We start from the raw sequence: 26,991 nt of genomic DNA, 5'->3' as shown, positions 1-26,991 counted from the left end.
TGCAGCACCCAAGGCAGCACTTTGCTGCTCCAAGCTCTGCCTTGCTCCAGCTTCCCTCCCCCCTAAAAGCTGCTCCTTCAGCAGGGCTTCTGTGCTGCAGCTGGGGCTGGGAGGGAGCCTTCCCTGGCCAGTGTGAGCTGGGAGCAGGAAAGGTCCCAGGCAGACTTAAAGCAGAACCTCTCAGCCTGATGCGCCGGGAGGGGAGGGGAGGAGCAGGAGCAGGAGCAGGAGCAGAGGCCCCTGGCTCAGGCTGGCCCTGGGGAGGAGCAGGAGCAGGAGCCCCTGGCTCAGGCTGGCCCTGGGGAGGAGCAGGAGCAGGAGCCCCTGGCTCAGGCTGGCCCTGGGGAGGAGCAGGAGCAGGAGCCCCTGGCTCAGGCTGGCCCTGGGGAGGAGCAGGAGCAGGAGCAGGAGCAGGAGCAGGAGCAGGAGCAGGAGCAGGAGCCCCTGGCTCAGGCTGGCCCTGGGGAGGAGCAGGAGCAGGAGCAGGAGCTGGAGCCCCTGGCTCAGGCTGGCCCTGGGGAGGAGCAGGAGCAGGAGCAGGAGCTGGAGCCCCTGGCTCAGGCTGGCCCTGGGCAGGAGCAGGAGCAGGAGCAGGAGCAGGAGCAGGAGCAGGAGCCCCTGGCTCAGGCTGACCCTGGGGAGGAGCAGGAGCAGGAGCAGGAGCCCCTGGCTCAGGCTGGCCCTGGGGAGGAGCAGGAGCAGGAGCAGGAGCAGGAGCCCCTGGCTCAGGCTGGCCCTGGGGAGGAGCAGGAGTAGGAGCAGGAGCAGGAGCAGGAGCAGGAGCAGGAGCAGGAGCAGGAGCCCCTAGCTCAGGCTGGCCCTGGGGAGGAGCAGGAGCAGGAGCTCCTGGCTCAGGCTGGCCCTGGGGAGGAGCAGGAGCAGGAGCAGGAGCAGGAGCAGGAGCAGGAGCCCCTGGCTCAGGCTGGCCCTGGAGAGGAGCAGGAGCAGGAGCAGGAGCAGGAGCAGGAGCCCCTGGCTCAGGCTGGCCCTGGGGAGGTGCAGGAGCAGGAGCAGGAGCCCCTGGCTCAGGCTGGCCCTGGGGAGGAGCAGGAGCAGGAGCAGGAGCAGGAGCAGGAGCCCCTGGCTCAGGCTGGCCCTGGGGAGGTGCAGGAGCAGGAGCAGGAGCCCCTGGCTCAGGCTGGCCCTGGGGAGGAGCAGGAGCAGGAGCAGGAGCAGGAGCCCCTGGCTCAGGCTGGCCCTGGGGAGGAGCAGGAGCAGGAGCAGGAGCAGGAGCAGGAGCCCCTGGCTCAGGCTGGCCCTGGGGAGGAGCAGGAGCAGGAGCAGGAGCCCCTGGCTCAGGCTGGCCCTGGGGAGGAGCAGGAGCAGGAGCAGGAGCAGGAGCAGGAGCAGGAGCAGGAGCCCCTGGCTCAGGCTGGCCCTGGGGAGGAGCAGGAGCAGGAGCAGGAGCAGGAGCAGGAGCTCCTGGCTCAGGCTGGCCCTGGGGAGGAGCAGGAGCAGGAGCAGGAGCAGGAGCCCCTGGCTCAGGCTGGCCCTGGAGAGGAGCAGGAACCCCTGGCTCAGGCTGACCCTGGGGAGGAGCAGGAGCAGGAGCAGGAGCAGGAGCCCCTGGCTCAGGCTGGCCCTGGAGAGGAGCAGGAGCAGGAGCCCCTGGCTCAGGCTGGCCCTGGGGAGGAGCAGGAGCAGGAGCAGGAGCAGGAGCCCCTGGCTCAGGCTGGCCCTGGGGAGGAGCAGGAGCAGGAGCAGGAGCAGGAGCAGGAGCCCCTGGCTCAGGCTGGCCCTGGGCAGGAGCAGGAGCAGGAGCCCCTGGCTCAGGCTGGCCCTGGGGAGGAGCAGGAGCAGGAGCAGGAGCCCCTGGCTCAGGCTGACCCTGGGGAGGAGCAGGAGCAGGAGCAGGAGCAGGAGCCCCTGGCTCAGGCTGGCCCTGGGGAGGAGCAGGAGCAGGAGCAGGAGCAGGAGCAGGAGCAGGAGCCCCTGGCTCAGGCTGGCCCTGGGCAGCAGCTGAACAAAGAGCTGGAGGTGGCAGGTGGAGGCCCAGCTCGTGTGGGAAGGGAGATCAAAGTCTGCTCCCTCGCAGGGAGCGGGGCCTCAGCTCTGCCGGGACCTGCTGGCATCTCGGTGCCGCCTCCTGGCTGACGTGGACGGCCCCAGAGTGCCTCCCGCTCGGCTGCTGGCACCGGCGCTGGGCACAGGCAGCAGCTGGGCTGGGCTGGCCCTGAGCTGCTGCCTGCTGCTGTGCCCTGAGCCTGGGCACCCTCAGCAGCTTTCTCCCTAGGGCCAGGTGGACGTTGAGCTGCAGGCAGAAGCTGCCCTGCTGGAGGAGGAGGAGGAGGAAGCTGAGCACAGCCAGGGTGGTGAAGGCTCTGGGACAGGTGTCCTGAGGATGGGGTTGAGGCTGCAGCCCTGGAGGCATCCAAGGTTGGACTCGGTGGGGTCCTGGGCAGCCTGGTCAGGCTTGGAGGTGTCACTGCGTGGGGGTGGGGGGTGGGGGTGGGGGCTGGACCAGATGACCTCTGAGGGTCACTTCCAACCCAGTGCCAGTTGTGGAGCAGGGAAATGGAAGTCCCCGAGGGGGAAGCTCAGGGCTGGTGCGTTGGAGGGGGTGGCTCAGGTTGCTCCCCCCAGCAGCCCCCCTGAAGGTGGAGGCAGAGGGGAATGGGCAGCTTAGGCCTCTGGATGCTTCTGGGGCTTGGCTTGGACCTTCCTCCCCTTGGAGAACCCTAAGGCACAGAATGGGCTGGGCTGGGGGAGAGCTTTAGGCTCCAGTCCAACCTAAGACCCCCTGCACCCCCTCTGCCTGACTCCATCCCTCCTGGGGTGGGGGGTGGGGGGGTGCAGGGTGGGCTGCACTTGCCCCTAGATGATATTTTCTCTCTCTAACATCTCTCCCGTGTGGTTCTTGATGCACTTTAAAGCACCTCGGGGCTGCCTGACCTCAGGCACGGTGAGGAGCAGAGATTCCTGCTCCCTTTTGCAGCCCCCAGCCCAGCCCAGCTCTGAGGAGCTCCGAGGCTGCTGCTGCAGCCCCCTGCAGCCCCCTCTGTGCCCCAGAGCTCCCTGCAGAGGACCAGGACAGGTGCCCGAAGGTAGGGAGAAGCCTCTCCAGGAGCTTCGAGCGCTTTGGGTTTAAGCTGGGGTGGGGGAGGAGGCAGACGCCGCTGAGAGGCTGGCAGCTGGCGGCTCGATGCCAGCCAGAGCCTGGGCACCCCGCGGTCGCCCAGCCCTGCCCTGCCCCCTGCCCTGCCCGCGGGCAGGCTGAGCTGTGCGGTCGCTGGATGCTGGCACCGGCAGGTGGAAGGGGAAGGAGAGGCTGGGGCTGAGCTGGCAGGGGTCACACACACGCAAGGGACCCCTCCGGCTCAGCTGCCGTCTGCAGGCGGTGGCCGTGAGCCCATCCGGCGGTGCCAGGGGGGCTCGGGGGGGGGTCGGGGCTGGCTGATTTTGGTTGTTTCCCTCTCCCTTGTGTTTTTGTGCTCCCCCATTCTGAACCTCCCTCCCTCCGCAGCCGAGCCCTGACCTCCTGATGTCCTGCTGGGCGCAGGAGGTGCTGCTGGTTCTTGTTTAACCAGCCCCTGCCTCGCTGCCCTCGCCCCTCTGCTGCCCCTGGAACCCGAGCCCGCTCCCCTGCCCTTCCTCCCCCGCGCCCCCTCCTCTCTCTGCCTCCTCTTTCCCCCTCCTGCTCTTTCTCCTGCTCTTTCTCCTGCTCTTTCTCCTGCTCTTTCTCCTTCTCTTTCTTCTCTTTCTCCTGCTCTTTCTCCTGCTCTTTCTCCTGCTCTTTCTCCTGCTCTTTCTCCTGCTCTTTCTCCTGCTCTTTCTCCTGCTCTTTCTCCTTCTCTTTCTTCTCTTTCTCCTGCTCTTTCTCCTGCTCTTTCTCCTGCTCTTTCTTCTTTCTCCTGCTCTTTCTCCTGCTCTTTCTCCTGCTCTTTCTCCTGCTCTTTCTTCTTTCTCCTGCTCTTTCTCCTGCTCTTTCTCCTGCTCTTTCTCCTGCTCTTTCTCCTTCTCTTTCTCCTTCTCTTTCTTCTCTTTCTCCTGCTCTTTCTCCTGCTCTTTCTCCTGCTCTTTCTCCTCTTTCTCCTCTTTCTCCTCTTTCTCCTCTTTCTTCTCTTTCTTCTCTTTCTTCTCTTTCTTCTCTTTCTTCTCTTTTTCCTTCTCCTCCTTCTCCCTTCCTCTCCCTTCTTCTCCTCCTCCTCCTTCTCCTTCTTCCTCCTTCATCTCCTTCACCTCCTCTTCTTCCTCCTCTTCTTCCTCCTCTTCTTCCTCCTCCTCTTCTTCCTCCTCCTTCTCCTTCTTTCTCCTCCTCCTCCCACTCCTCCTTCTTCCTCCTTCATCTCCTTCACCTCCTCCTCCTCCCTCTCCCCTGCAGCCAGCAGCTCCCTCTGCCTTGCCAGCCGCAGGTCAGCACCGGAGCGGGTCGCTGGCGCTGGCAGATCTGCTGCAGGGTTGCTGGATAAGCAAATTCTCAGGAGATCAGGAGGCAAAGAGAGAAAGAGAGGGAGAGAGAGAGAGGGAGAGAGAGGGGAATGTGGGCTGCTGGCAAGGGCTCGGTGCTGGGCTTTGGGCTCTGTGGTCTCCAGAGGTCCCTGCCTGCCCCCCGGGATGCTGCGGCTGCAGGCTCCGTGGGTCCTGCTGTGCTTCTGGAGCAAGTGGGTGGGAGTGGGAGCTGGGGTGATGCTGAGAGGACTTTGGGGGTGATTGGAGGGGTGTGGAGAAGAGCAGGAAGGGATTTGGAGTGGTGGAGGAGGGTGGGACAAGTGTGAGGGATGGGCATGAGCTGCAGGGGGCAGGACCCCCCCAGGAGGGGCAGGGGTGTGGGGGTGCCTGTGCCCCACTTTGCTGTGCTCCTCCCTTGGTGCTGCTCTTCTCCACCTGCTTCCCTCATCCCAAAATTCAGGAGGTGAAGAGGAGAAAGGGGGGGGGGGGAGGGGGAGGGGAGGTTTAATTCCACGGCTCTGCATCCACTCCGGACCCAGGGATGTGCAGTGCAAGAAGGATCAGGAGGGTGGAGGAGCTGTGCCTGGCCCTAACCTGTGTTTGTCTCCTGCCCTGTGTCCTCTCTCCCCAAGCTTGGCTGAGGCCTTTCTGCCTCTGTCACACTGGCAAAGCTCATTCTGGTTGTGGGCAGTAACGAGGGGCAGCTCAGGAGCACCCAGCGCCGCCTGCCACCCTGCTTGGCATCCTGCTTGGCACCCTGCTAGGTCCCAGGAGCTGGTTCCCAGAGCAACTGGCCCTGGGGGGGCCCACACAGAGGTGAAGAAAGCAGAGAGGGGAAGGATGTAGCCCCTGCAGGTATGGGGCTGCCGTGTTGGGGGGGTCCATTGGGGTCCTCCTGCTCTGATGGGGCTGGAGCAGGGGCAGAGAAGGGCAATGGAGCTGGGGAAGGGGTCTGGAGGACAGGGCTGGGGAGGAGCAGCTGAGGTGAGGCTGGAGGAGAGGAGGGCTGAGGGCAGAGCTCATTGCTCTCTGCAGTGCCCTGAGAGGAGGCTGCAGGCAGCTGGGGGCTGGGCTCAGGTGATGGAAAGGAGAGGAAATGGCCTGGAGTGGTGCTGGGGGAGGGTCAGGTTGGCCACGAGGAACATCTCCTGTCCTTCAAGGGTGGTCAGAGCCTGGCACTGGCTGCCCAGGAAGGTGGTGGAGTGCCCATCTCTGGAGGTGTTCCAGAACCCTGTGGCCATGGCACTTGAGGCCATGTTTTGGTGCCCATGGTGGCACAGTTGTCTGGTTCTGTGCCACTGCAGTCTCAGGGTGGTGTGGCCATGGCACTTGTGGCCATGTTTTGGTGCCCATGGTGGCACAGTTGTCTGGTTCTGTGCCACTGCAGTCTCAGGGTGGTGTGGCCATGGCACTTGTGGCCATGCTTTGGTGCCCATGGTGGCACAGTTGTCTGGTTCTGTGCCACTGCAGTCTCAGGATGGTGTGGCCATGGCACTTGTGGCCATGTTTTGGTGCCCATGGTGGCACAGTTGTCTGCTTCTGTGCCACTGCAGTCTCAGGGTGGTGTGGCCATGGCACTTGTGGCCATGCTTTGGTGTCCATGGTGGGGTTGGGTTGGTGTTGGCCTGGATGACCTTAGAGATCTTCTCCAACCCAACCAGTTCTGTGGTTCTGTGCCCAGCCATTGCCTGGCACTCACATCCCCCTGTGCCTCACTTTCCTCACATAGAGCAGAGGCTAAACCCCAGCTTGGGCCAGTGTCTGAGCTTGGTAGGACCTTTCTGATCTCACCTAAAAGGGAAATGCTGCTTGGAGATGCAGAGGAAGCCAAAGTCTCCCAGCACAGGGAGACTCCAAGCAGGGAATCCTGCCAGGGATGCTCACTCAGGCTGCTCAGGCCTCCCAGGTCCTTCCACCTCTGAAATCTTGGCTGGTTTTTGGTTTCCCTTCAGTCTGGACACAGAAGTGCTGCTCTGTGTGGCTTGGAAAACAGCAGCTGGGGTTCAGCTGCTGGCTGGGGGCAGAGCTCTGCCTGCCTTTTCCTTCTTGGAGCAGGACACTGCTGGTTGCAGTGAGAGGCTGGCAGCAGCTCCCTGCAGCCCACTCATTGTCCTTTGGCTTCTGACCAGGTTGGACCAAACTCACCTAGAGGACTCTTTTAGGCCCAAACTAAAGCTGCACCTTGAGCCCACAGCACCTCAGAACGTGGGCAGCAGCTCCACAGCCTCTGGGCTCTGCTCCTGGTTTCATTCTTTGATGAGTTGCAGGGCTGAGGGCAATGCCAGACCAAGCCAGGTGGCTGCTTCGTGGCTATCTCCATGCCAGGGCAGATGCCACTGATCCTGGCCCTCCCTGGCACCAGCTGCTGGCCACACAAACCATCACCATGGGTGTTGTGTGGGATGGCAGAGGGGAGAGGAGCTGGAGAGGAGGGCAGGGGAACAGATGCTGAAACAACTGAGAGTGGCATTTGCTGCCCTCCCCACTGCCAGCTGGCAGTAGCAGGGGGGCTGGGAGGGTTTGGAGGGCAAAGGAAGGGTTTGGAGGGCAAAGAGAGGGTTTGGAGGGTGAAGGAAGGGTTTGGAGGGTGAAGGAAAGGTTTGGAGGGCAAAGGGAGGGTTTGGAGGGTGAAGGAAAGGTTTGGAGGGCAAAGGGAGGGTTTGGAGGGTGAAGGAAAGGTTTGGAGGGTGAAGGAAAGGTTTGGAGGGCAAAGGGAGGGTTTGGAGGGTGAAGGAAAGGTTTGGAGGGCAAAGGGAGGGTTTGGAGGGTGAAGGAAGGGTTTGGAGGGTGAAGGAAAGGTTTGGAGGGCAAAGGGAGGGTTTGGAGGGTGAAGGAAAGGTTTGGAGGGTGAAGGAAAGGTTTGGAGGGCAAAGGGAGGGTTTGGAGGGTGAAGGAAGGGTTTGGAGGGCAAAGGGAGGGTTTGGAGGGTGAAGGAAAGGTTTGGAGGGCAAAGGGAGGGTTTGGAGGGTGAAGGAAGGGTTTGGAGGGTGAAGGAAAGGTTTGGAGGGTGAGGAGGGACTCAGAAGTGCAGAGAAGCTGTGCCAGGTGCTGCGAGTTGTTGCTGGGGAAGTTTCCCCTCCCCTGCCCCATCCTCCCCCCCTCTGCAGATGCCCAGAGGCCAACACCCAGCACCCAGCTCCCTCCAACCACTTGTTCCCACCCTGGGCACAAAAGGCTGCTGGGCTTGGGGTGAGGTGGATCAGCTCTTGAGAGCCTTTGGCAGGACCAGAGGTGGGCTCCAGGTGAAGCTGTGCTACCGACTTGGTGTTTTGGAGGTACCCACGGGCAGGGGGTGGGTACCCAGTGCCAGCTGCTGCTCAGAGAACCCCCCCCAGAGCAAATACCTTTGCTTCCAGGGGGACTCCCCTGGGCAGAGGCTGGTGGTGGGTTGAGGCCTGGGAGGCAGCAGCCTCGGGGACAGCCTTTGCCAGGAGGTTTTCCTCTCTGCCTCAGAAGCTAATCCTGCCCCACCACGTGGTGTCCCTTGGCTGCTGCGTGCCAAGCTGTGGGTGCCAGGCTGGGGTGCCAGGCTGTGGGTGCCAGGCTAACCCTGCCTTAACTCTGCTCCAAAGTCAGCTTTGGAGAGATGAATTTGAATGTTTTTAAGTGGTTTATGGCTTTTTTTTCCCTTTTCTTCCCTTTCCCCCCCCCTCCAGCCTGGGTGCAGAAGCTGCTGCCAGGCCCTGCCGAAGGCTCAGGAAGGGAAACAGGAAAAGCAGCTTTTAAAAATAGTAAGCCCTTGAAATAGTCCCAACCTGCCCCTGGCCTCTTTTTGTCTCAACTGCTCCACAGTGGCACCCCCAGCTGCCTGCTGGCTCCAGCTTTGGGGGCCTTGGAGGCTTTGGCAGATGGTGCCCACCCATCCCGTGCCAAAAGGCTGCCAGGGGGGGAAGCCCTCTGGGTGCTGTGGGCAGCAAGGGCGAGAGCAGAGCTCAGGCCAGGCCAAACCCAGCACTGAGAGGTGGTTTGGAGCCACTGTGCTGTGGCTTCCCCCTGGGAATGTGGAGCTCCAGAAGCATGGGAATGAGGGCAGGGTCCTTGGGATGTGTTTGGGTGGGACCTGTGACTGCGTTGGGGGTGGTAGGATGAGAGGGAAGGGATGGAAGCTCCAGGAGAGGGGAGAGAGTGGGGAGGAATTTGGGCAGTGAGAGGAAAAGGCTCCAGGGAGAGCTCAGAGCAGCCTGGCAGTGCCTGCAGGGGCTGGAGGACAGCTGAGGAGAGACCTGGGAGGAGGGCTGGAAGTGACAGCCCAAGGGACAATGGCTTTGAGCTGGGAGAGGGGAGAGGGAGAGTGGAGAGGAGGAGGAAATTGTTGAGAGGGAGTGAGAGTGAGGAGAGCCTGGCACAGGCTGCCCAGGGAGGTTGTGACTGCCCCCAAGCTGGAGGTGTTCCAGGCCAGGCTGGATGAGGCCTTGAACAGCCTGGGCTGGGGAAGGTGTCCCTGGGCATGGCAGGGGGTTGGAGCTGGAGGAGTTTCCAGGTCACTTCCAACCCAAACCTTGTATGAAGAAGACTTCCTGGGAACTGGATAATCTTTGTGGTCCCTCCCAACCCATTCCATGGTTCTGTGATCTGCTGCCCCTGCACAGCCTCCCCCAGCAGCACAGAGGTGGTTTGGGCTTGAAGGTCTGGGGCACAGGGATGTGGGGAGCAGAGAGCTGCTGGAAGAGCTGCAAAGAGCAGTGGAAATGAGGTGGTTGAGGTGGAAATGAGATGATTGGCATGGAAAGGAGGTGGTTGGAGGTGGAAATGAGGTGGTTGAGGTGGAAATGAGATGATTGGCATGGAAAGGAGGTGGTCCAGGTGGAAATGAGGTAATTGAGGTGGAAATGAGATGATTGGGATGGAAAGGAGGTGGTTGGAGGTGGAAATGAGGTGGTTGAGGTGGAAGTGAAGTGGTCGAGGTGGAAATGAGGTGGTTCAGGTGGAAATGAGATGATTGGGATGGAAAGGAGGTGTTTGGAGGTGGAAGTGAGGTGGTTGAGGTGGAAATGAGGTGGCTGGGATGGGAAGGGGACAGCAGTGACTCTGGTTTGAGATGTGGGAGCCTGCTCCTGCTCCTTCCCCAGCCTGGCATGGGGCTTCCCCCCCCTTGCTGATCCTGTGCCATGTCCTGCTCCCAGGTGGCTTCAGTGCCCCTGTGCCATCTCCCGGGGGGGGGGCAGCTGGCAGTGCCAGCCACGGGGCCACAACCTTGGAGGGGCAGGGCCCTGCCTGCTGCTCTCCACCAGGGTGATCATCTCTGTGGGGTGTTTTTTGGGGTGCCCCAGGTGCTTTGATGTGCTCTTGGTAGCAGAGAAGATCACAGAGCAGGGACCTTCAGAGGATGCTGGCCTCTAATTTGGAGCTGGAGCTGTGATGTTCAGGGCAGGCTCCAAACAAGTTTGGCAGCCTTCAGGCCTGCAGCTCCTCCTTGTCGAATCCAAAGAGGATTTGGGAATCTCCACAGATGGGTTGGGATCTCTGACTCCTTCCCCTGTGCCATGTTTGCTCAAGCTGCCAGCCCCAGGGGCCTGGTGGCCATGAGCTGGCAGTGCCCTCAGGCAGCCCAGAAGGCTGCAGCCAGAGCAGTATGGGCAGAGGGCAGGAGAGAGGATCCTGCCCCTTGGCTCTGCTCACAGCTCAGCTCCAGTGCTGTGCCCAGCAGCAGGAGGGCACAGAGCTGCTGGAGGGAGGCCAGAGGAGGGCAGCAAGGGGAGGCAGGGCTGGAGCAGCTCTGCTGTGGGCACTGCCAGAGGGAGCTGGGGGGGTGCAGCCTGCAGAGGAGAAGGCTCCAGGGGCAGCTGAGAGCTGTGCCAGAGCCTGAAGGGAGCCTGCAGGGAGGCTGCAGAGAGCCTTTGGCTGAGGGAGTGTGAGGCAGGCCCAGGGCAGTGGTTTGGAGCTGAGGCAGAGCAGGGCAGAGTGGAGCTGAGGCAGGAGCTGGGCAGCAGCAGGGTGGGCAGAGCCTGGCACAGGCTGCCCAGGGAGGCTGTGGCTGCCTCCTGCCTGGGGGTGCTCCAGGCCAGGCTGGATGAGGCCTTGAGCAGCTGAGTCTGGTTGAGGTGACCCTGCCCAGGGCAGGAGCTTGGAGCAGATGAGCTCTGAGCTCCCTTCCAGCCCGAGCCCTGCTGGGGTTCTGTCCTTCTGTGTCTCCTGTGCTGTCTCCTTTGGCCCCAGTGGAGCTGGAACACCAGTGGGTGCTTGCCCTCTGAACTTCCCCTGCCCTGCTGGCACTCGAGGCTGTGTGGGCACAGCAGAAGCCATGCTGGGAGGAAGTCACCCACTCGTGTGTGAAGTGCCAGTGTCCTGCAGCAGCAGAGCTTCCTGCTGGCACACAGACCCCGTTCTGCACCCAGCAGAGGTCCCCTTGGGGTGACCTAGGATGAGAGTTAAAAATAAAGCCAGACTAAGCCTCCTGGCTAAGCTGCCTGCAGGACTGGCACCAAGAGCCTGAGCAGAGCTGAGCTGGGCACAGGAAAGGTGCAGGAGACCAAACCAAGAGTGGGAGCAGGCCCAGGGCTGCTCCTGAGCCTCCTTTGACCTCCACACTGCTTTGTCACCAAGTTGAGAGGGCAAAGGTGAGAGAGAGGAGATGGAAACCAGAATCCTTAGTGCTGCTTGTTTGGTCAGCACCAAGGTGCCAACAATCCTTCCCTCCCTCCTTCCCTTCCTCTCCCTTCTCTCTTCCCTTCTCTCTTCCCTTCTCTCTTCCCTTCTCTCTTCCCTTCTCTCTTCCCTTCTCTCTTCCCTTCTCTCTTCCCTTCTCTCTTCCCTTCTCTCTTCCCTTCTCTCTTCCCTTCTCTCTTCCCTTCTCTCTTCCCTTCTCTCTTCCCTTCTCTCTTCCCTTCTCTCTTCCCTTCTCTCTTCCCTTCTCTCTTCCCTTCTCTCTTCCCTTCTCTCTTCCCTTCTCTCTTCCCTTCTCTCTTCCCTTCTCTCTTCCCTTCTCTCTTCCCTTCTCCCTTCCTCCCTTCCTTCCCTTCCCTCCCTGCATCCTTCCATACACCCATCCATCCCTGCCTCCATGCATCCTCCCTTGCATGCCTGCATCCATCCCTGCTGTGCCTTCTCTGTGCCAGCAGCCGTGCTGGGCCCAAGCTCTGGCATCTGCTGAGCCAAACTCTGCAGGGTTTCTGCCCAGGGCAGGCTTGGGCAGGTCTTAGAGCTGTGGCTTGTCCCTGGCATGCCCTGACCCTGGTGAGCAGGGTGAGGCCGTGGGGCTCTCAGTGCCTCAGCTGCCGGCCGCCGGCTGAGCTTCTGCTGGGTGCTTGGAGCAGCCTTGTGCTGGTCCTGCCTGGCACAGGGACATGTGGCCAGGCCAAGAGTCCCCTCAGAGCGAGGGCACCAGGCTGGAATCATGGAGTGGTGGAATTGTTTTGGCTGGAGAAGAGCTCCAAGAGCATCCAGTCCAGCCAGCAACCCCACCCCACCACGGGCACCAAACCGTGGCCCCAGGTGCCATGGCCACAGGTTTCTTGAGCACCTCCAGGGCTGGGCACTCCACCACCTCCCTGGGCAGGCTGTTCCCTGACTCTTAAGCTGTGCTGGCTGAGGAGCAGACTCGTGTGGTGCCCTGCAGGGTGTGAGGGCAGGGTGACAGCAGGGTGACAGCAGACAGGCAGCGAGTGCCCTGCTGGCCTCAGCTTAATCTGCGGCAGCGCCAAGAGCTGGGGAGGAGCCAGTGCCAGGGCTGCAGGGTCAAAGCCTCCGAGGTAAAGGTTCCTCTGCGGTGCCTGCTGCTGGGAGTCACCACCCACCCCCCCTGCCAGCGGCAGAAAGCACCCTGAGAGCTCTGCATCCCCTCCCAGCAGATCTGCTCCCTGCAGTGGGCACCACTGCCCCTGCTCTCCCGCCTGTGGGCAGCCCCCAGCCTGCTGTGCCTGGTGATCCTCCCGGCTCAGAGCCTGTCCTGCTGGCTAAGCTCTGGCCCCTGCCTGCAGCTTAATCCTGGGATTTCTTGCCTGGCTGCAGCAGGACACAGTTCCCTGGGCTCCCTGATTCCCTTTGTCTCTCCACAGCCATGGTTGGAAACCTGTTGCCACATCTGCCCTCAGCCTGCCCTGCTCCTTCCTCCTTCGCTCCTCAGCCCACACCTTCCAGCTCTCTTATCTGAGTCTTCTCCTTGCCATCTTGGATGCCTTCCTCCTGGGGCTGCTGCCAGGGGGGGCAGGGACAGGCTCTTGGCAGGCCTTGGCTCCTTTTGCCTGGTGGTTCCTCATCTTCTGCCCTTCCTCCAGCCCTGGGAGCAGAGCTCTCCTTGCCAGGCTGCATCCTGCCACCTCCGACCTCTCTGCCAGAGGACCAGGATCCCTCTGAACGCTGCCATCCTGGCTGGGGCTCAGAAGCTGATCCACAGGGGGCTCTGCCGAGGGGCTCCAGGCTGGGCTTCGAAGGGCATTTGGTGCCTGGCTCGGGGCTGAGGCAAAGCAAGTTCCCATCCCTGCCCCTCTTGGCTAACGCTCCCCTCCCCCTCCTTCTCCGGCAGCCTCTGCCCCCTGCCCCACCATGGGTGATATGAAGACTCCAGACTTCGACGACCTGCTGGCAGCCTTCGACATCCCTGACATCGATGCCAACGAGGCCATCCACTCGGGCCACGAGGAGGCCGATGCCCACATCAAGCAGGTGCCCGGGGAGCCAGGCCCCGCCGACCACGTCCTGCCGCACGCCGACATCACCGCGGTGAGCGTGATCGTGAAGAACACTGTGTGCCCCGAGACGCTGGAGGGGCTGGATGCCCGTGCCAAGGACGGGCACCTCATCGGCCCGCGCCTGCTGCAGAATGGCTTCGGCGCCACCGACATCCCCAGGTCCCCCGGTGCCAGGCCCGGGGAAGCTGTGGTGGCGTCCTCCAACGGGGAGTGCTGGGGGAAGGAGAAAGCTCCCCCCAAGCCCTTGGATATCTTCTCCCACTTCAGCCCCGATCCCAACGAGGACAACGCTGCCAACCTGATCGACAGGCCCCGCGACTGCAAGGCCAAGGAGAAGGCCCTGGCCGTGCCCTCGCTCTCCCCTTCGCCCACCCCCTCCTTGGACTGCAAAGAGCCCACGGGGGAGGGCAGGGAGAGCCTGCCCCCGGCCTTCCCGCAGCCCTTCAGCAGCAGCCAGCCCGGGGGGGCAAACGGATCCCCTGCTGCCGTGCCCTGCGTCAAGAAGGAGGAGTCAGACTCGGAGGAGGTGGTTCGTGGAGCCAGCCCCAAGGGTCTGGCTGCAGCCCTGGGGGACAGTCCCTTGGACCACCTCAAGTCGGTCACCGTTCGCTACTCCACCGATGGCTCTCCCGTGGCATCCTGGCCTGGGTCGGACCCAAACCTGGACAGCAGCAGCAGCAGCAACCTCCCTGAGGTGAAGCGGTCACCGGGCAGCCCCCGGGAGCCCTTCTTCAAGCCTTCCTCACCCGTGGTGCAGAGCCCCAGGCTGCCCACCTCCCCCAAGCAGCTGGACAGCATCGCCCTGAAAGAAGAGCAGGAGGTGCTGGAGAAGTCGATGGGAAGTCCTCAGAGTATGTCCAGTGCTGAGGAAGAGGAGGAGGAAGAAGACAACAACAATTCCCCTTCTTCCAATTCCTCAAGGCCCCTGAAGGTGAGGATCAAAACCATCAAAACCTCCTGTGGCAGCATCACCAGGACAGTCACCAGAGTCTCCTCGGACTCCGAGCCGGGTTCCACCAAGGGACCAACCGAGCAGAGCTCTCAGGACGCGGCGCTGGAGGTCGCCGGATTCTCGTCGGAGAAGGAGGAAGGCATCACCCTGGAGGTGCCCAAGGACAAGACGGAGCTCTCCAGCCCTTTGAAGACCATCGAGGGCCCCAAAATCGTCAGCGTCCAACTCGGCAACGGCACCAAGCTGAAGGGCACCGTCCTGCCTGTCTCCACCATCCAGAGCGCCAGCAGCGCCATGCTGATCGCCGCCAGCGTGGCTCAGCAGAAGTCCGTGGTGCTGCCGGCCAAGTCGGGCAAAGCCGTGGCCAAGAACATCATCAACCTGGTGCCACAGACCCTGCCCAAAGCCGACACCAGGACCAACGTCAGCACCGTGACGCAGACCACCGCCGTCACCACCAGCGCCAACCAGAAGGTCAACGGCACCACCGTGGTGATGGTGCAGCCGCAGAAGCCTTCCCCGACCGTCGCCGGCACCGTCATTTCCCGCAGCCAATCCAGCCTGGTGGAGGCCTTCAACAAGATCCTCAACAGCAAAAACCTTTTGCCCACTTACAAACCCAACCTGAGCCCTCCGGCGGACTCCAGCCTGGCCCTGCCGCCCTTCGGCTACCGCTGCCTGGAGTGCGGCGACTCCTTCGCGCTGGAGAAGAGCCTGGCGCGGCACTACGACCGCCGCAGCATGCGCATCGAGGTCACCTGCAACCACTGCACCAAGCGCTTGGTCTTCTTCAACAAGTGCAGCCTGCTGCTGCACGCCCGCGAGCACAAGGACAAGGGCCTGGTGATGCAGTGCTCGCACCTGGTGATGCGCCCCATCGCCCTGGACCAGATGATTGGCCAGCCTGACATCACCCCCCTGGTCTCCGTCGCCTCCATCCCCGCCGGCAAAGTGAGCGCCGCTGGCGTGGCTCAGGATGCGCTCGGCGGCACCAACGGGGCTCAGGAGCTGCCCATCCTGCCCCTCAGCAACAGCTCGGAGCAGAGCAACTACAGCTGCTTCCGCTGCCTGGAGTGCAAGGAGCAGTGCAAGGACAAAGCTGGGCTGGCGGCGCACTTCCAGCAGGCTGCCAGCGCTGGCACCGCCAGCAGCACGGTAGGCAGGGGCTAGGTGAAGGGCGGCGGAGCCCTGGCAGAGTGTCCCTGCAGGGGCTGCAGGAGGATCCTGCGTGGGCTGAGGGCAGTGGGATGAGGTTTGCTGAGAGCTGCACTTGGGGCACAGCAGCCCCAGGGAAGCTGCAGGCTGGGGGCAGTGGATGGGAGCTGCCTGGTGGGAAGGGACAAGGAAGGGCTGGTGCCAGCAGCTGGAGGTGAGGAAGGGAGTGCCCAGGTGGGCAAGAAGAGCACCAGCAGCTTGGTCTGGAGCAGCAGTGGTGCGGGCAGCAGGAGCAGGGCAGGGATTGTGCCCCTGGGCTGGGCACTGGGGAGGCCACAGCTGGAATGCTGGGGGCAGAGTTGGGCTCCTCAGTGCCAGGAGGACATTGAGGAGCTGGAGCAGGGCAGGGAAGGGCAAGGAAGGTGGGGAAGGGTCTGGAGAAGAGGCTGGGGAGGAGCAGCTGAGGGAGCTGGGGGTGGTGAGGCTGGAAAAGAGGCTGAGGGGAGAAGGTGTCCCTGCTCCAGCTCCCAGGCTGTCCTTAGCTGCTGTCTCCCCTCCCACAGTGCCCCTTAGCTCTCTTGGCAGTGCTTTGGACCCCAGCAGTCAGCTGGCAGCACTTGGCATCGGCATGAGGGCTGCTCCTCTCCTCTTCCTCACCCACCTTTGCTCTCCCTATGGCACCTTTCAGGGCAACTGCTCTTGGCAGTCCCATCCTGTTCCCTCAGCTCCTTGCCAGCTTCTCCCCTCCGTGTCACCATGCCCTGGGGTGGGGTTGGAAGTGGTTTTGGCAGCTGGTGCCAATGGCTGCCCCCGGCCAGACCCTCGCCCAGCAGCTGCTTCCCAGCTGACCCCTGGCACCTGCTGCATCTGGCACCCATCTGGTGGTGGAAAGCCTGGAAAAGGCAACTCGGCTGCTTCCAACCCCTCCCTCAGCAGCTGTTGGTTGGGAGCAGATGATGATGGGAGCAGATCATCTTCCTCACCCCTGCCCTGCAGAGTCCTGGCACCGCTCGCCCCTGCCAGCACCGCCTGGCTCAGGGCTGCCGCAGGTTGTCCGTCTGAAGAGCTCCCCTGGGGCGGGTGGCTGCGTGCCAGGCTGAGCTTCTCCAACGCCCTTCTGCCCACCCCAGGTCTGCACCACCTGCCCCATGATCATGGCCAACCGCTGCAGCTTCAACGCCCACCAGAGGATGCACAAGAACCGCCCCCCCCCACGTCTGCCCCGAGTGCGGCGGCAACTTCCTGCTGGCCAACTTCGAGGCACACCTGAAGGACTCCTGCCTGCACTTCTCCCGCAGGGTGGGCTACAGGTACGACCCCCCCGGGACCCCCAGCACCGAGGGCACAGCCCCGGGGCCACGCTGGGTCTCTGTGATGGGGCAGGGGTTGGTGTGGCTGCTCCGCGGCTGCGCAGGGCTGAGGAGGAGCAGCTCAGTGCAGCCCTTCTGCTGCTCCCTCCCAGGGGAGCTGGCGTGGGGGGGAGGGACTGGAATTGGCATGGGAGGTTGGAAAGGGAACTGGCAGAGAGGGGTGGGACTGGAATTGGCATGGGAGGTTGGAAAGGGAACTGGCAGAGAGGAGTGGGACTGGAATTGTTAGGAGTCTTGGAACTGGGATTAGCAGAGGGCTTGGAACTGGGATTGGTAGGGGGGGTTGGGACTGGGATTGGTAGGGGGTTTGGAGCTGGGATTGGTAGGGGGCTTGGGACTGGGATTGGTAGGGGGGTTTGGGACTGGGATTGGTAGGGGGCTTGGGACTGGGATTGGTAGGGGGGTTTGGGACTGGGATTGGTAGGGGGCTTGGGACTGGGATTAGCAGGGGTCTTGGGACTGGAATTGGTAGGGGATGTGGAGCTGGAATTGGCAGAGGGGTTGGAACTGGATGATCTTTCTGGTCCCTTCCAACCCAAACCATTCCATCCATCTATGGATTTTCCTCTCCCTGGCACCTCAGGGTCTGGGGAAGAGGGCTGGGAAGGAGCAGCTGAGGGGGCTGGGGGTGTGCAGCCTGCAGAAGAGGAGGCTGAGGGCAGAGCTCATTGCTCTCTCCAGCTCCCTGAGAGGAGGCTGCAGCCAGGTCAGGGTTGGGCTCTGCTGCCAAGGAACAAGGGACAGGACAAGGGGAAATGGCCTCAGGTTGCCCCAGGGGAGGTTTGGGTTGGAGATCAGCAGAGAGTTCTTCACCAAAAGGGTTGCCAAATCCTGGCCCAGGCTGCCCCGGGGAGGGATGGAGGCCTCCTCCTGGAGGGTTTTCAAGGACCTGTGGGCATGGTGCCAAGGGCCATGGGCTGGCAGCAGACTTGGTGGTGTTGGGTTGCTGGCTGGACCTGATGATGCTAAAGGTCCCTTCCAGCCCAACCCATCCCAAGACTCTGATTCTGGCCCCTCAGCCTGGGCTGGCAGGAGCAGACTCCACAGTGCCCTCCCTGCTCCTGCCGATGAGCTGCCTGGACCCTGGGTCCACCAGCACTGGGCAGGACTTGCTCCCAACTGGAGTCCTCCCAGAACTGGTTTGGGTCCTGGTGTCAGGACAGGAGCAGGGCCTGGGGCCTGTGCTCTGCTTCCTGCCTGCTCTTAACTCCTGGTCTGCAGCAGAGCCTGTGGTGGGGCTGAGCTGCTGCTGCCCTCCCCCTGCCCTGCTCTCCTCACTCTGCCCTGCTCTGCTCCCCCTGCCCTGCCCTTCCCTGCTCTGCTCCCCCTGCCCTGCCTTGCTCTGCTCTGCTCCCCCTGCCCTGCCCTGCCTTGCCCTGCTCCCTCTGCTCTGCTGCCTCACTCTGCCCTGCTCTCCTCCCCAGACCCTGCTGCCCTCCCCCTGCCCTGTCCTGCTCCCCCTGCCCTGCCCTGCCCTGCCCTGCCCTGCTCCCCCTGCCCTGCCCTGCCCTCCCGGTCCTGCTGCTCCCTCTGCCCTGCCCTGCCCTGCTCCCCCTGCCCTGCCCTGCCCTGCCCCCCCGGTCCTGCTGCTCCCTCTGCCCTTCCCTGCCCTGCCCCCCCTGCCCTGCTGCTCACTCTGCCCTGCTCTCCTCAGGTGTCCCAGCTGTGCCGTGGTCTTCGGAGGAGTCAACTCCATCAAGTCCCACATCCAGACCTCCCACTGTGAGGTGTTCCACAAGTGCCCCATCTGCCCCATGGCATTCAAGTCGGCCCCCAGTGCCCACGCCCATGTCTACACCCAGCACCCTGGCTTCAGCAACCAGCAGTCCAAGTGAGTGTCCTGGGGCCTGGCAGACCTCACCAGAGAGTGGCCTCAGGTTACCCCGAGGGAGGCTCAGGTTGGCCATGAGGAACAATTTCTGCTCCCTGAGGCCTGGCCAGGCCTGGCCCAGGGCAGTGGTGGTGTCCCCATCCCTGGAGGGGTTTGAAAGCCCTGGAGCTGTGGTGCTGAGGACCAGGGCTTGGTGGTGCCCTGGCAGTGCCAGGTGAGGGATTGGACTCCGTCAGCTTAAAGAGCTCTTCCATGATTCTGATTCAGGAACTGGAAGCAGCCTGAGTGGGTGGGATGGGGGTTGGGGGGAGCAGCCTCAGTGGGTGGGAGGGCATTAGGGGGGAGCATCCTCAGTGGGGTGGGGGTTGGGGGGGGGAACACCCTCAATGGGTGGGAGGGGTGTTGGGATGAGCAACCTTAGTATGTGGGATGGGGGTTGGGGGGGAAACAGCCTCAGTGGGTGGGGTGGGGGCTGGGGGGAGCAGCCTCAGTGGGTGGGAGGGGGGTTGAGGGGGAAACAGCCTCAGTAGGTGGGATAGGGGCTGGGGAGGGGGGAGCAGCCTCAGGAGGGATGGGGGCTGGGGGGAAGCAGCCTCAGGAGGGATGGGGGCTGGGGGGGAGCAGCCTCAGGAGGGATGGGGGCTGGGGGGGAGCAGCCTCAGCAGGTGGGATGGGGGCTGGGGGGGAGCAGCCTCAGTGGGAGGGATGGGGGCTGGGGGGGAGCAGCCTCAGCAGGTGGGATGGGGGTTGGGGGGGAGCAGCCTCAGGAGGGATGGGGGCTGGGGGGGAGCAGCCTCAGGAGGGATGGGGGCTGGGGGGAAGCAGCCTCAGCAGGTGGGATGGGGGCTGGGGGGGAGCAGCCTCAGCAGGTGGGATGGGGGCTGGGGGGAGCTGCCCCCAGCTCCTGTTTGCTTTCCCATCCCTCGCCCTGGGTCAGGCTGGGTCAGAGGTCCCCGGAAGGCTTCTCCCAGGCCCCGGCAGATGCCAACCAGCAGCGGTGCCTTTCCCCCCCCCAGGATGATTTACAAGTGTGCCATGTGTGACACAGTCTTCACCCACAAGCCCCTGCTCTCCTCCCACTTCGACCAGCACCTCCTCAACCAGCGAGTCAGCGTCTTCAAGTGCCCTGACTGCCCTCTGCTCTTCGCCCAGAAGCGAACCATGCTGGAGCACCTCAAGGTAACCCCAGCTGGCTGCCCCTGGGCACAGCCCCCCCCTGCTTCACTAGAGGCCCCCGAGGCTGGCTCAGCACTGTCAGGTCGTAAGAGAGATGTAGACCTGCTGGAGAGGGTCCAGAGGAGACCAGCGAGATGAGCAGAGGGCTGGAGAAGCTATGCCCTGGGCACAGGCTGGCAGAGTTGGGGCTGTTGAGGCTGGAGAAGAGAAGGCTCCAGGGGAGACCTCAGAGCAGCCTGGCAGTGCATGAGGGGGGCTGCAGGAGAGCTGGGGAGGGGCTGGTTGGAAGGTGATAGGATGAGGAGCAGTGATTTGAAACTGGAGCAGGGGAGATGTAGGTTGGATGTCAGGAGGAAGTTCTGCACAGTGAGGCTGGGGAGAGCCTGGCACAGGTTGGCTGCCCCCAGCCTAGAGGTGTTCAAGGGCAGGCTGCAGGAGGCCTTGAGCAGCCTGGGCTGGGGGAACTGTCCCTGCCTTTGGCAGAGGGGCTGGAGCTGGAGGAGCTTTGAGCTCCCTTCCAACCCAAGCCAGTCTGGGCCTCTATGAAACGAGGCAGCTGCCTGGAGCAGAGGAGGCTCAGGGAAGAACTCACTGCTGTCTGCAGCTGCTTGCAGGGAGGTTGTGGCCAGCTGGGGTTGGGCTCTGCTGCTGGGCCAGAAGAAGGGCACAGAGCCTGAAGCTGTGCCAGGGCAGGCTCAGGCTGGAGGTGAGGAGGAAGCTGTGCCCAGAGAGAGCGATTGGCACTGGCATGGGCTGCAGTGCCCATGGCTGGAGGTGCTGAAGCCAAGGCTGGCTGGGGGCACTGAGTGCCATGCTCTGGTTGGTTGGGTTAGAGGTGAGAGGTTGGCAGGGATGAGCTTGGAGCTCTCTGCCAGCCTGCTTGGCTCTGTGACTCTCTGGGCCCTGCAGAACACTCACCAGCCCCAGAAGGCCAAGGAAGACCTGGCAAAGAAGGCAGCCATCCTGCTGACCCCCAAGCAGGAGCCCGTGGAGACTCCAGTGTCCAAGATCTCAGAGGAGTCCTCATCCTCCACGGAGGAGGACGACCCCCCCAGCTCCCCCGAGCTGCGCAAGGCCAAGCGCAGTCGCTTCCAGCGCAAGGCAGCGCCCAAGGCCAAGGGCAGTGGCTGGACCTGTGGCGTCTGCCACTCCTGGTTCCCCGAGCGCGACGAGTACGTGGCCCACATGAAGAAGGACCACGGCAAGGTGAGGAGGAGGAGGCCTCGGAGGCTCCATCCAGCTCCCTCTTTGGCAGCGTGGGCAGGGAATGGCAGGGAGCAGCTGGGCGCTGCCTCCGGGCTCCTTGCCGCAGCCTTCCAGGGTGCGTCGAGTTGGAAGGGACCTGGGAAGGGGTTGCTGGAGTGAGGGGTGCAGGCAAGGAGTGCAGGCAAGGAGGGCATGGAGGAGTTGGAGCAGGTCCAGAGAGCTCACCAAGGGGAGCAGAGGGGTGGAGAAACTCTGCTGGGGCTGGGAGAGTTCAGGCTGCTCAGGCTGGAGAGGAGAAGGCTGTAGGGAGAGCTTAGAGCAGCCTGGCAGTGCCTGAAGGGGCTGCAGGAGAGCTGGGGAGGGACTGTTCAGAAGGGCTTGGGGTGCCAAGGCTGAGGGGCACTTAGCTGGGAGAGGGCAGAGAGAGAGTGGAGAGGAGGCAGAAATTGTTGAGAGTGAGGGTGGGGAGAGCCTGGCTGGCTGGAGGCCACCAAACCATCCCAGTGCCACAAACCAACCTCAAAGCCAGTGCCAAGGACATGGCCCTGCTGGCTGGAGGCCACCAAACCATCCCAGTGCCACAAACCAACCTCAGAGCCAGTGCCAAGGACATGGCCCTGCTGGCTGGAGGCCACCAAACCATCCCAGTGCCACAAACCAGCCTCAGAGCCAGTGCCAAGGACATGGCCCTGCTGGCTGGAGGCCACCAAACCATCCCAGTGCCCCAAACCAACCTCAGAGCCAGTGCCAAGGACAAGGCCCTGCTGGCTGGAGGCCACCAAACCATCCCAGTGCCACAAACCAACCTCAGAGCCAGTGCCAAGGACATGGCCCTGCTGGCTGGAGGCCACCAAACCATCCCTTGAGGAGAGCAGCTTGAGACTGGAGCTGAGGAAGAAATTGTTGAGAGTGAGGGTGGGGAGAGCCTGGCACAGGCCGCCCAGGGAGGTTGTGGCTGCTCTCAAGGTGGAGGTACTTAGGGCCAGGCCAGTTGAGGCCTTGAGCAGCCTGAGCTGGAAACTGGACAATCTTTGTGGTCCCTCCCAACCCATTCCATGGTTCTGTGATCTGCTGCTCCTGCAGGGCCTCCCCCAGCAGCACAGAGGTGGTTTGGGGTTGAAGCTTTGGGGCACAGCTGCTCCCTGCCCAGACGTGCAGGTGGGGTGGGGTGAGGTGGGCAGGGAGAGGCACTCGGCTCTGGGTTTGCAGATTGCAGCTTCTCCAGGCACTCCAGCAGCCCTGCAGTGCCCTGGCTGCCCACCTGGCTGCCCACCTGGCTGCCCACCTGTGTCTCTCTCTCTCTCTCTGCAGTCAGTGAAGAAGTTCCCCTGCCACCTCTGCGAGCGCTCCTTCTGCTCTGCCCCCAGCCTGCGCCGCCATGTGCGCGTCAACCACGAGGGCATCAAACGAGTCTACCCCTGCAGGTACCCACAGCACCTCCTGCCCACGCTGGGGGCTGCTGGGCGTGGGCCTTGGTGGCCCCCACTCAAGGTTTTGGGGGTGGGGGTGTTAAAGTGACAGATGGTTGGAGCGAGGGGGGGTTGGACTCTTCTCCCTAGTCTCAGGTGATAGAAGGAGAGGAAATGGCCTGGAGTCGTGCCAGGGGAGGTTGAGGTTGGCCATGAGGAACAATTGGTGCCCTGCAAGGGTGGTCAGGCACTGGCACAGGCTGCCCAGGGAGGTGGTGGAGTGCCAATCCCTGGAGGTGTTCAGGAAGCCTGTGGCCATGGTGGGGTTGGGTTGATTGTTGGACTTGGGTGACCTTGGAGAGCTTCTCCATCCCAAACAATTCCATGGCTCTGTGATGGGGATGGAACCAATGCCTGGGAAGGAGCTGGTGCCAGGAAGGACTCCAGGGTTGAGCTCATCTGTGGCTCGAGTTGAGAGCTCAGGAAGCCAGAACCAACTTCCTCAGGGGAGCCAGGGCCTGGGGGCTGCTCAGCTGGGCTGGGGCAGGCCCAGGACTCCTCTGCTGGCTGTGGACCCTCTCTCCATCATCACCTCCCTGCTCTGGCCCTGCAGGTACTGCACGGAGGGCAAAAGGACCTTCAGCAGCCGCCTGATCCTGGAGAAGCACATCCAGGTGCGGCATGGGATCAAGGTCACCGACCAGGCCAAGAGCCAGGAGGTCGTCATCGCCCGGATAGGGACTGGCACCCTGCAGGTACCACCCCTGGGGGGTCCCTCAGGCTGCTCACAAGGGGTTGAAGGTGTGGCCGTGGCAGTGCCCGAGCTGGGCTTGGCTCAGCCTCGTGCCCTGTGCTGGGAGGAAAGGAGAAATATCAGAGTGAGCCTCGAGCTGCCCTCAGCACTGTGCCAGGCTCCTGAGGGCAGAGGCAGCAGATTGGTTGGAGCTGGTCCAGAGGGGCCTCGGTTGGGTCGCGCCGGGAGCAGGAGGGATTGTGCCGTGCCGGGAGCAGGAGGGATTGTGCCGTGCCGGGAGCAGGAGGGGTTGGGTGATGCCGGGAGCAGGCTCGGTTAGGTGATGCCGGGAGCAGGCTCGGTTGGATGATGCCGGGAGCAGGCTCGGTTGGGTGATGCCGGGAGCAGGCTCGGTTGGGTGATGCCGGGAGCAGGCTCGGTTGGATGATGCCAGGAGCAGGCTCGGTTGGGTGATGCCGGCTGCAGGCTCGGTTAGGTGATGCCAGCAGCAGGCTCGGTTGGATGATGCCGGGAGCAGGCTCGGTTGGGTGATGCCGGGAGCAGGCTCGGTTGGGTGATGCCGGGAGCAGGCTCGGTTGGGTGATGCCGGGAGCAGGCTCGGTTGGATGATGCCAGGAGCAGGCTCGGTTGGGTGATGCCAGGAGCAGGCTCGGTTGGGTGATGCCGGGAGCAGGCTCGGTTGGATGATGCCAGGAGCAGGCTCGGTTGGGTGATGCCGGGAGCAGGCTCGGTTGGATGATGCCAGGAGCAGGCTCGGTTGGGTGATGCCGGGAGCAGGCTCGGTTGGGTGATGCCGGCTGCAGGCTCGGTTAGGTGATGCCAGCAGCAGGCTCGGTTGGGTGATGCCGGGAGCAGGCTCGGTTGGGTGATGCCGGGAGCAGGCTCGGTTGGGTGATGCCGGGAGCAGGCTCGGTTGGGTGATGCCAGCAGCAGGCTCGGTTGGGTGATGCCGGGAGCAGGCTCGGTTGGATGATGCCAGGAGCAGGCTCGGTTGGGTGATGCCAGCAGCAGGCTCGGTTGGGTGATGCCGGGAGCAGGCTCGGTTGGGTGATGCCGGGAGCAGGCTCGGTTGGGTGATGCCGGGAGCAGGCTCGGTTGGGTGATGCCGGGAGCAGGCTCGGTTAGGTGATGCCAGCAGCAGGCTCGGTTGGATGATGCCGGGAGCAGGCTCGGTTGGGTGATGCCGGGAGCAGGCTCGGTTGGGTGATGCCAGCAGCAGGCTCGGTTGGGTGATGCCGGGAGCAGGCTCGGTTGGGTGATGCCGGGAGCAGGCTCGGTTGGGTGATGCCAGGAGCAGGCTCGGTTGGGTGATGCCGGGAGCAGGCTCGGTTGAGTCGCACCGGGCGCAGGCTCGGTCCCACCGGGCCCTGCTCCAGTCCCCACCGAAGCTGACCGGGGCCGTCCCGCAGGTGCCCGGCCGCAAGCGGAAGCTGTCCTCGGACGAGGGCGACTCCTGCAGCGAGGAGCCCGACAGCACCACCCCCCCCTCCAAGACCCCCAAGGGCGAGCGCAAGGCTCCGTTCCGCTGCCGCAAGTGCGGCTACTTGGCCAGCAGCGCCGCCGACTTCCAGGAGCACATCCCCCAGCACCGGACTGACGACAGCTCCCAGCAGTGCCGCGAGTGCGGCCTCTGCTTCACCTCGCAGGTCTCCCTCAACCGCCACCGCTTCATCACCCACAAGAAGAAGAAGGGCACGGCCGAGCCGGAGCAGCCTGGCCCCCGGAGCCCGCTGGAAGGCGGCGCCCAGCCGGCGGCCGACGGCAAACTGTCGTGCCAGGTGTGCGGGCGCAGCTTCGACACTCAGCTCAACCTCAAGACGCATTTCCGCACCCACGGCATGGCCTTCATCCGTGCCCGCCAGAATGCCAGCCCCGACAACTAGCCCCTGGCAGCGCCAGGCCTGTAAATAACCGGCACAGAGCCCTGGGCTGCTGCTGCTGCTGCTGCTGCCAGCGGCTGCCGGTGCCCGCCCAGGCTCCCCCTTCCTCCCTCCTCCTGGGCAGGGTGAAGGAGCTGCGAGGAGAGGAGAAGCAGGATGGCACCGCCCAGCCTGGCTCTGCGTGCCCTGCATTGGGGGTGAGTGGTGGGCACTGCCACCACCCACTGCCAGCCCTGCCCTGCCCCTGCGCTGAGGAGGCAGAGGTTTGGCTGCTGCTGTACAGGAGAGGAAGGGCAGAGCTTGGACCTGCTGCCCTGTGCCCGGAGGAGCCCCAAGGGTTGGGTCACTTCCTGCTGCTCTGTCCCCATCCCACAGCGTCTGCGGGGAAGGCTGGTGGCCTTCCTCCCGTGGGGATGAGGATGGGAGAATGACCCCTCCCAGCCCAGGGCCAGCCCTGCCCATGCTGGCACCGGCTCCTCTGGCACCGCGGGGCTGCGGCCGGGAGCCTGGGGACCAGGGGGCACAGCCCTGCAGCAGGACAGTGCCAGCAGGGCTGAGGGCAACCTCCCAGCAAACTCCACCTCTTTTTAGTTGCTTTTTCTGCCCCGTTTGGATGTTGCTTCTTTTGTGTCTGCTGGGGGATGCCAGCTCCAGCCTCGTGCCCAAGCTCCATCACCCCAGCGATGCCCCAGCCCCTCCTTGGCTCCTGCCAGGGGGTCCCTTTGTCACTTGCACTAACCCAAGGTGGCTTCGTGCCCCAGGACGGCCACGCTCAGGGCCCAAGCTGGCAGCATGCGCCAGGAGGAGGAAGAGGAGGAGAAGGAGGAAGAGCTTTTCGTTTGGCAGAGGAACAAGAGAAGCCAGAAGGAGGCCTCTGGGTGAGCTCAACGCCAGGCCAAGGCTGCCATCAGCACAGAGCTGCGGCAGGGTGGGCACCTCCCTGTGCCCCGGGCAGGATTGGTGCCAGCAGCTCTCGCCATGGGGAGGGAGAATCCCTGAGGAGGAGCAAACTGCTGCTGAACCCTTCCCGGACTGAGATGCCTGCAGGGAGCCTCAGGGGAGCTGCTGCCACCCACTGCCACCCCCTACCCCTCCTGCCCCGCTCAGGGTGAGCCTCTGCTGCTCTTCCTCAGCAGGCACAGAGCAGCTCCCACACCTCTCAGCCCCACTCTGAACCCCCTCCTCAGCCAGCTGCTGGGCAAGGTGTGGGAAAGATCTCACCTGCATGGAAGCTCTCACCTCATTCTCATCACCCCCCCCCACCAAACCCCCTCCTCAAGCCCTTCCCAGGGGTGGGCAGGGAGGAGGAGGAGGTGGTGGAAGTTAAACCCTAAGCCAGAAGAAAGCAAAACCTTCTCCTGGTCCTGCTCCTTTGGGCTCCAGCGCTGGGGGCAGGCTCCTTGCGTGCAACCTTTAACTGCCTGCTCCTCGTGGATGACCTCTAACAGCTCTCTGTAAACTTGTATCATACACTAAAAAGTGACAAAAAACCAACTCCAAGCTACTGTCGTTGTGATTTTGGGGTTATTTTTGGGGGGGGTGGGGGGGGTTGTGTTGCTCTAGGGGTGGGGGTGGGAGGCAGAAAGGGTTGGGGTCTTTTAAGTCGGTTTTTTTTTCCCCCCTCCTCCTCCTCCTCCTCCTCCTCCCCTCTTTGATTTCTCCGTTTTTAAAGCGCAGGTGGAGTCAGCACACAAAGAGGGGAGGGAGGTGGAATAAAAACTCCAACACCCCCCCCCCCCCAAAAAAAAAGGACGACGAAACTCAATCAAAGCAAGCAGCAGTTCCCTCCCTGTCTCCCCCTCCCCATCCCAGCTCTGTGCGTGTGTGTGTCCCCCCCCCCCCACCCCGGGGGCTGTCAATGCTGTTTAATACTAAAGCAGCTGAAAGTTGCTACCAGTTGGAGAGGGAAGCAAACAAAAGACACCACAAACCCCAAACCCTTTGGCTTTGTAATCTCTGGGGGGGGGGGGGGAAGGTTCAAGCACTTCAGTGCCTTTAGATCTGTTTCTGTTCAAGTGTGGGGAGGGTTTTTTTTTTTTGGGGGGGGGTTTATTTTGGGGGGGGAGGGGTTTGGAATCGATTTGTTTTTAGGGGGAGGGGAGGATGTTGTGATTCTGCTCGGGTTAAAGGAAGGGCACTGCAAGAGGCTCTCAGGTATCCTTTATTCTTGTAGTAATAATGCAATTCATTAATTAAACTTTTAGTGGTTTAACCCCTGCTGTGCCCTGTCTTGCTTAAAGTG

The 26,991-nt window shown here is 63.0% G+C and overlaps 2 protein-coding genes across 2 annotated transcripts; one reads left to right on the top strand and one right to left on the bottom strand.

Annotated features, from left to right (window-relative positions):
• Positions 1-343: 343 nt before the first annotated feature.
• LOC135192557 (basic proline-rich protein-like) lies at positions 344-1,285 on the bottom strand (the record flags this gene model as incomplete). The annotated part of the gene is made up of 1 exon (XM_064175786.1): positions 344-1,285. A coding segment is annotated over one exon (942 nt), but the record flags the coding sequence as incomplete, so codon positions are not given.
• A 3,643-nt stretch (positions 1,286-4,928) lies between these two features.
• ZNF687 (zinc finger protein 687) lies at positions 4,929-26,243 on the top strand. Its single transcript, XM_064175792.1, is given in 10 exon segments — positions 4,929-5,244; positions 12,851-15,123; positions 16,254-16,328; positions 16,330-16,433; positions 18,148-18,324; positions 19,341-19,503; positions 20,410-20,706; positions 22,018-22,130; positions 22,729-22,870; positions 24,279-26,243. Coding segments are annotated over 9 exon segments (3,798 nt in total). The 5' UTR covers positions 4,929-5,244; positions 12,851-12,870; the 3' UTR covers positions 24,753-26,243.
• The last annotated feature ends 748 nt before the right edge of the window (positions 26,244-26,991 follow it).

This window comes from Pogoniulus pusillus, chromosome 43 (genome assembly GCF_015220805.1).
Source record: "Pogoniulus pusillus isolate bPogPus1 chromosome 43, bPogPus1.pri, whole genome shotgun sequence".
In the NCBI taxonomy this organism is placed as follows: Eukaryota; Metazoa; Chordata; class Aves; order Piciformes; family Lybiidae; genus Pogoniulus; species Pogoniulus pusillus.
The sequence above is the reverse complement of the archived record's forward strand: the minus strand, read 5'-3'. Positions and strand labels throughout refer to the sequence as shown.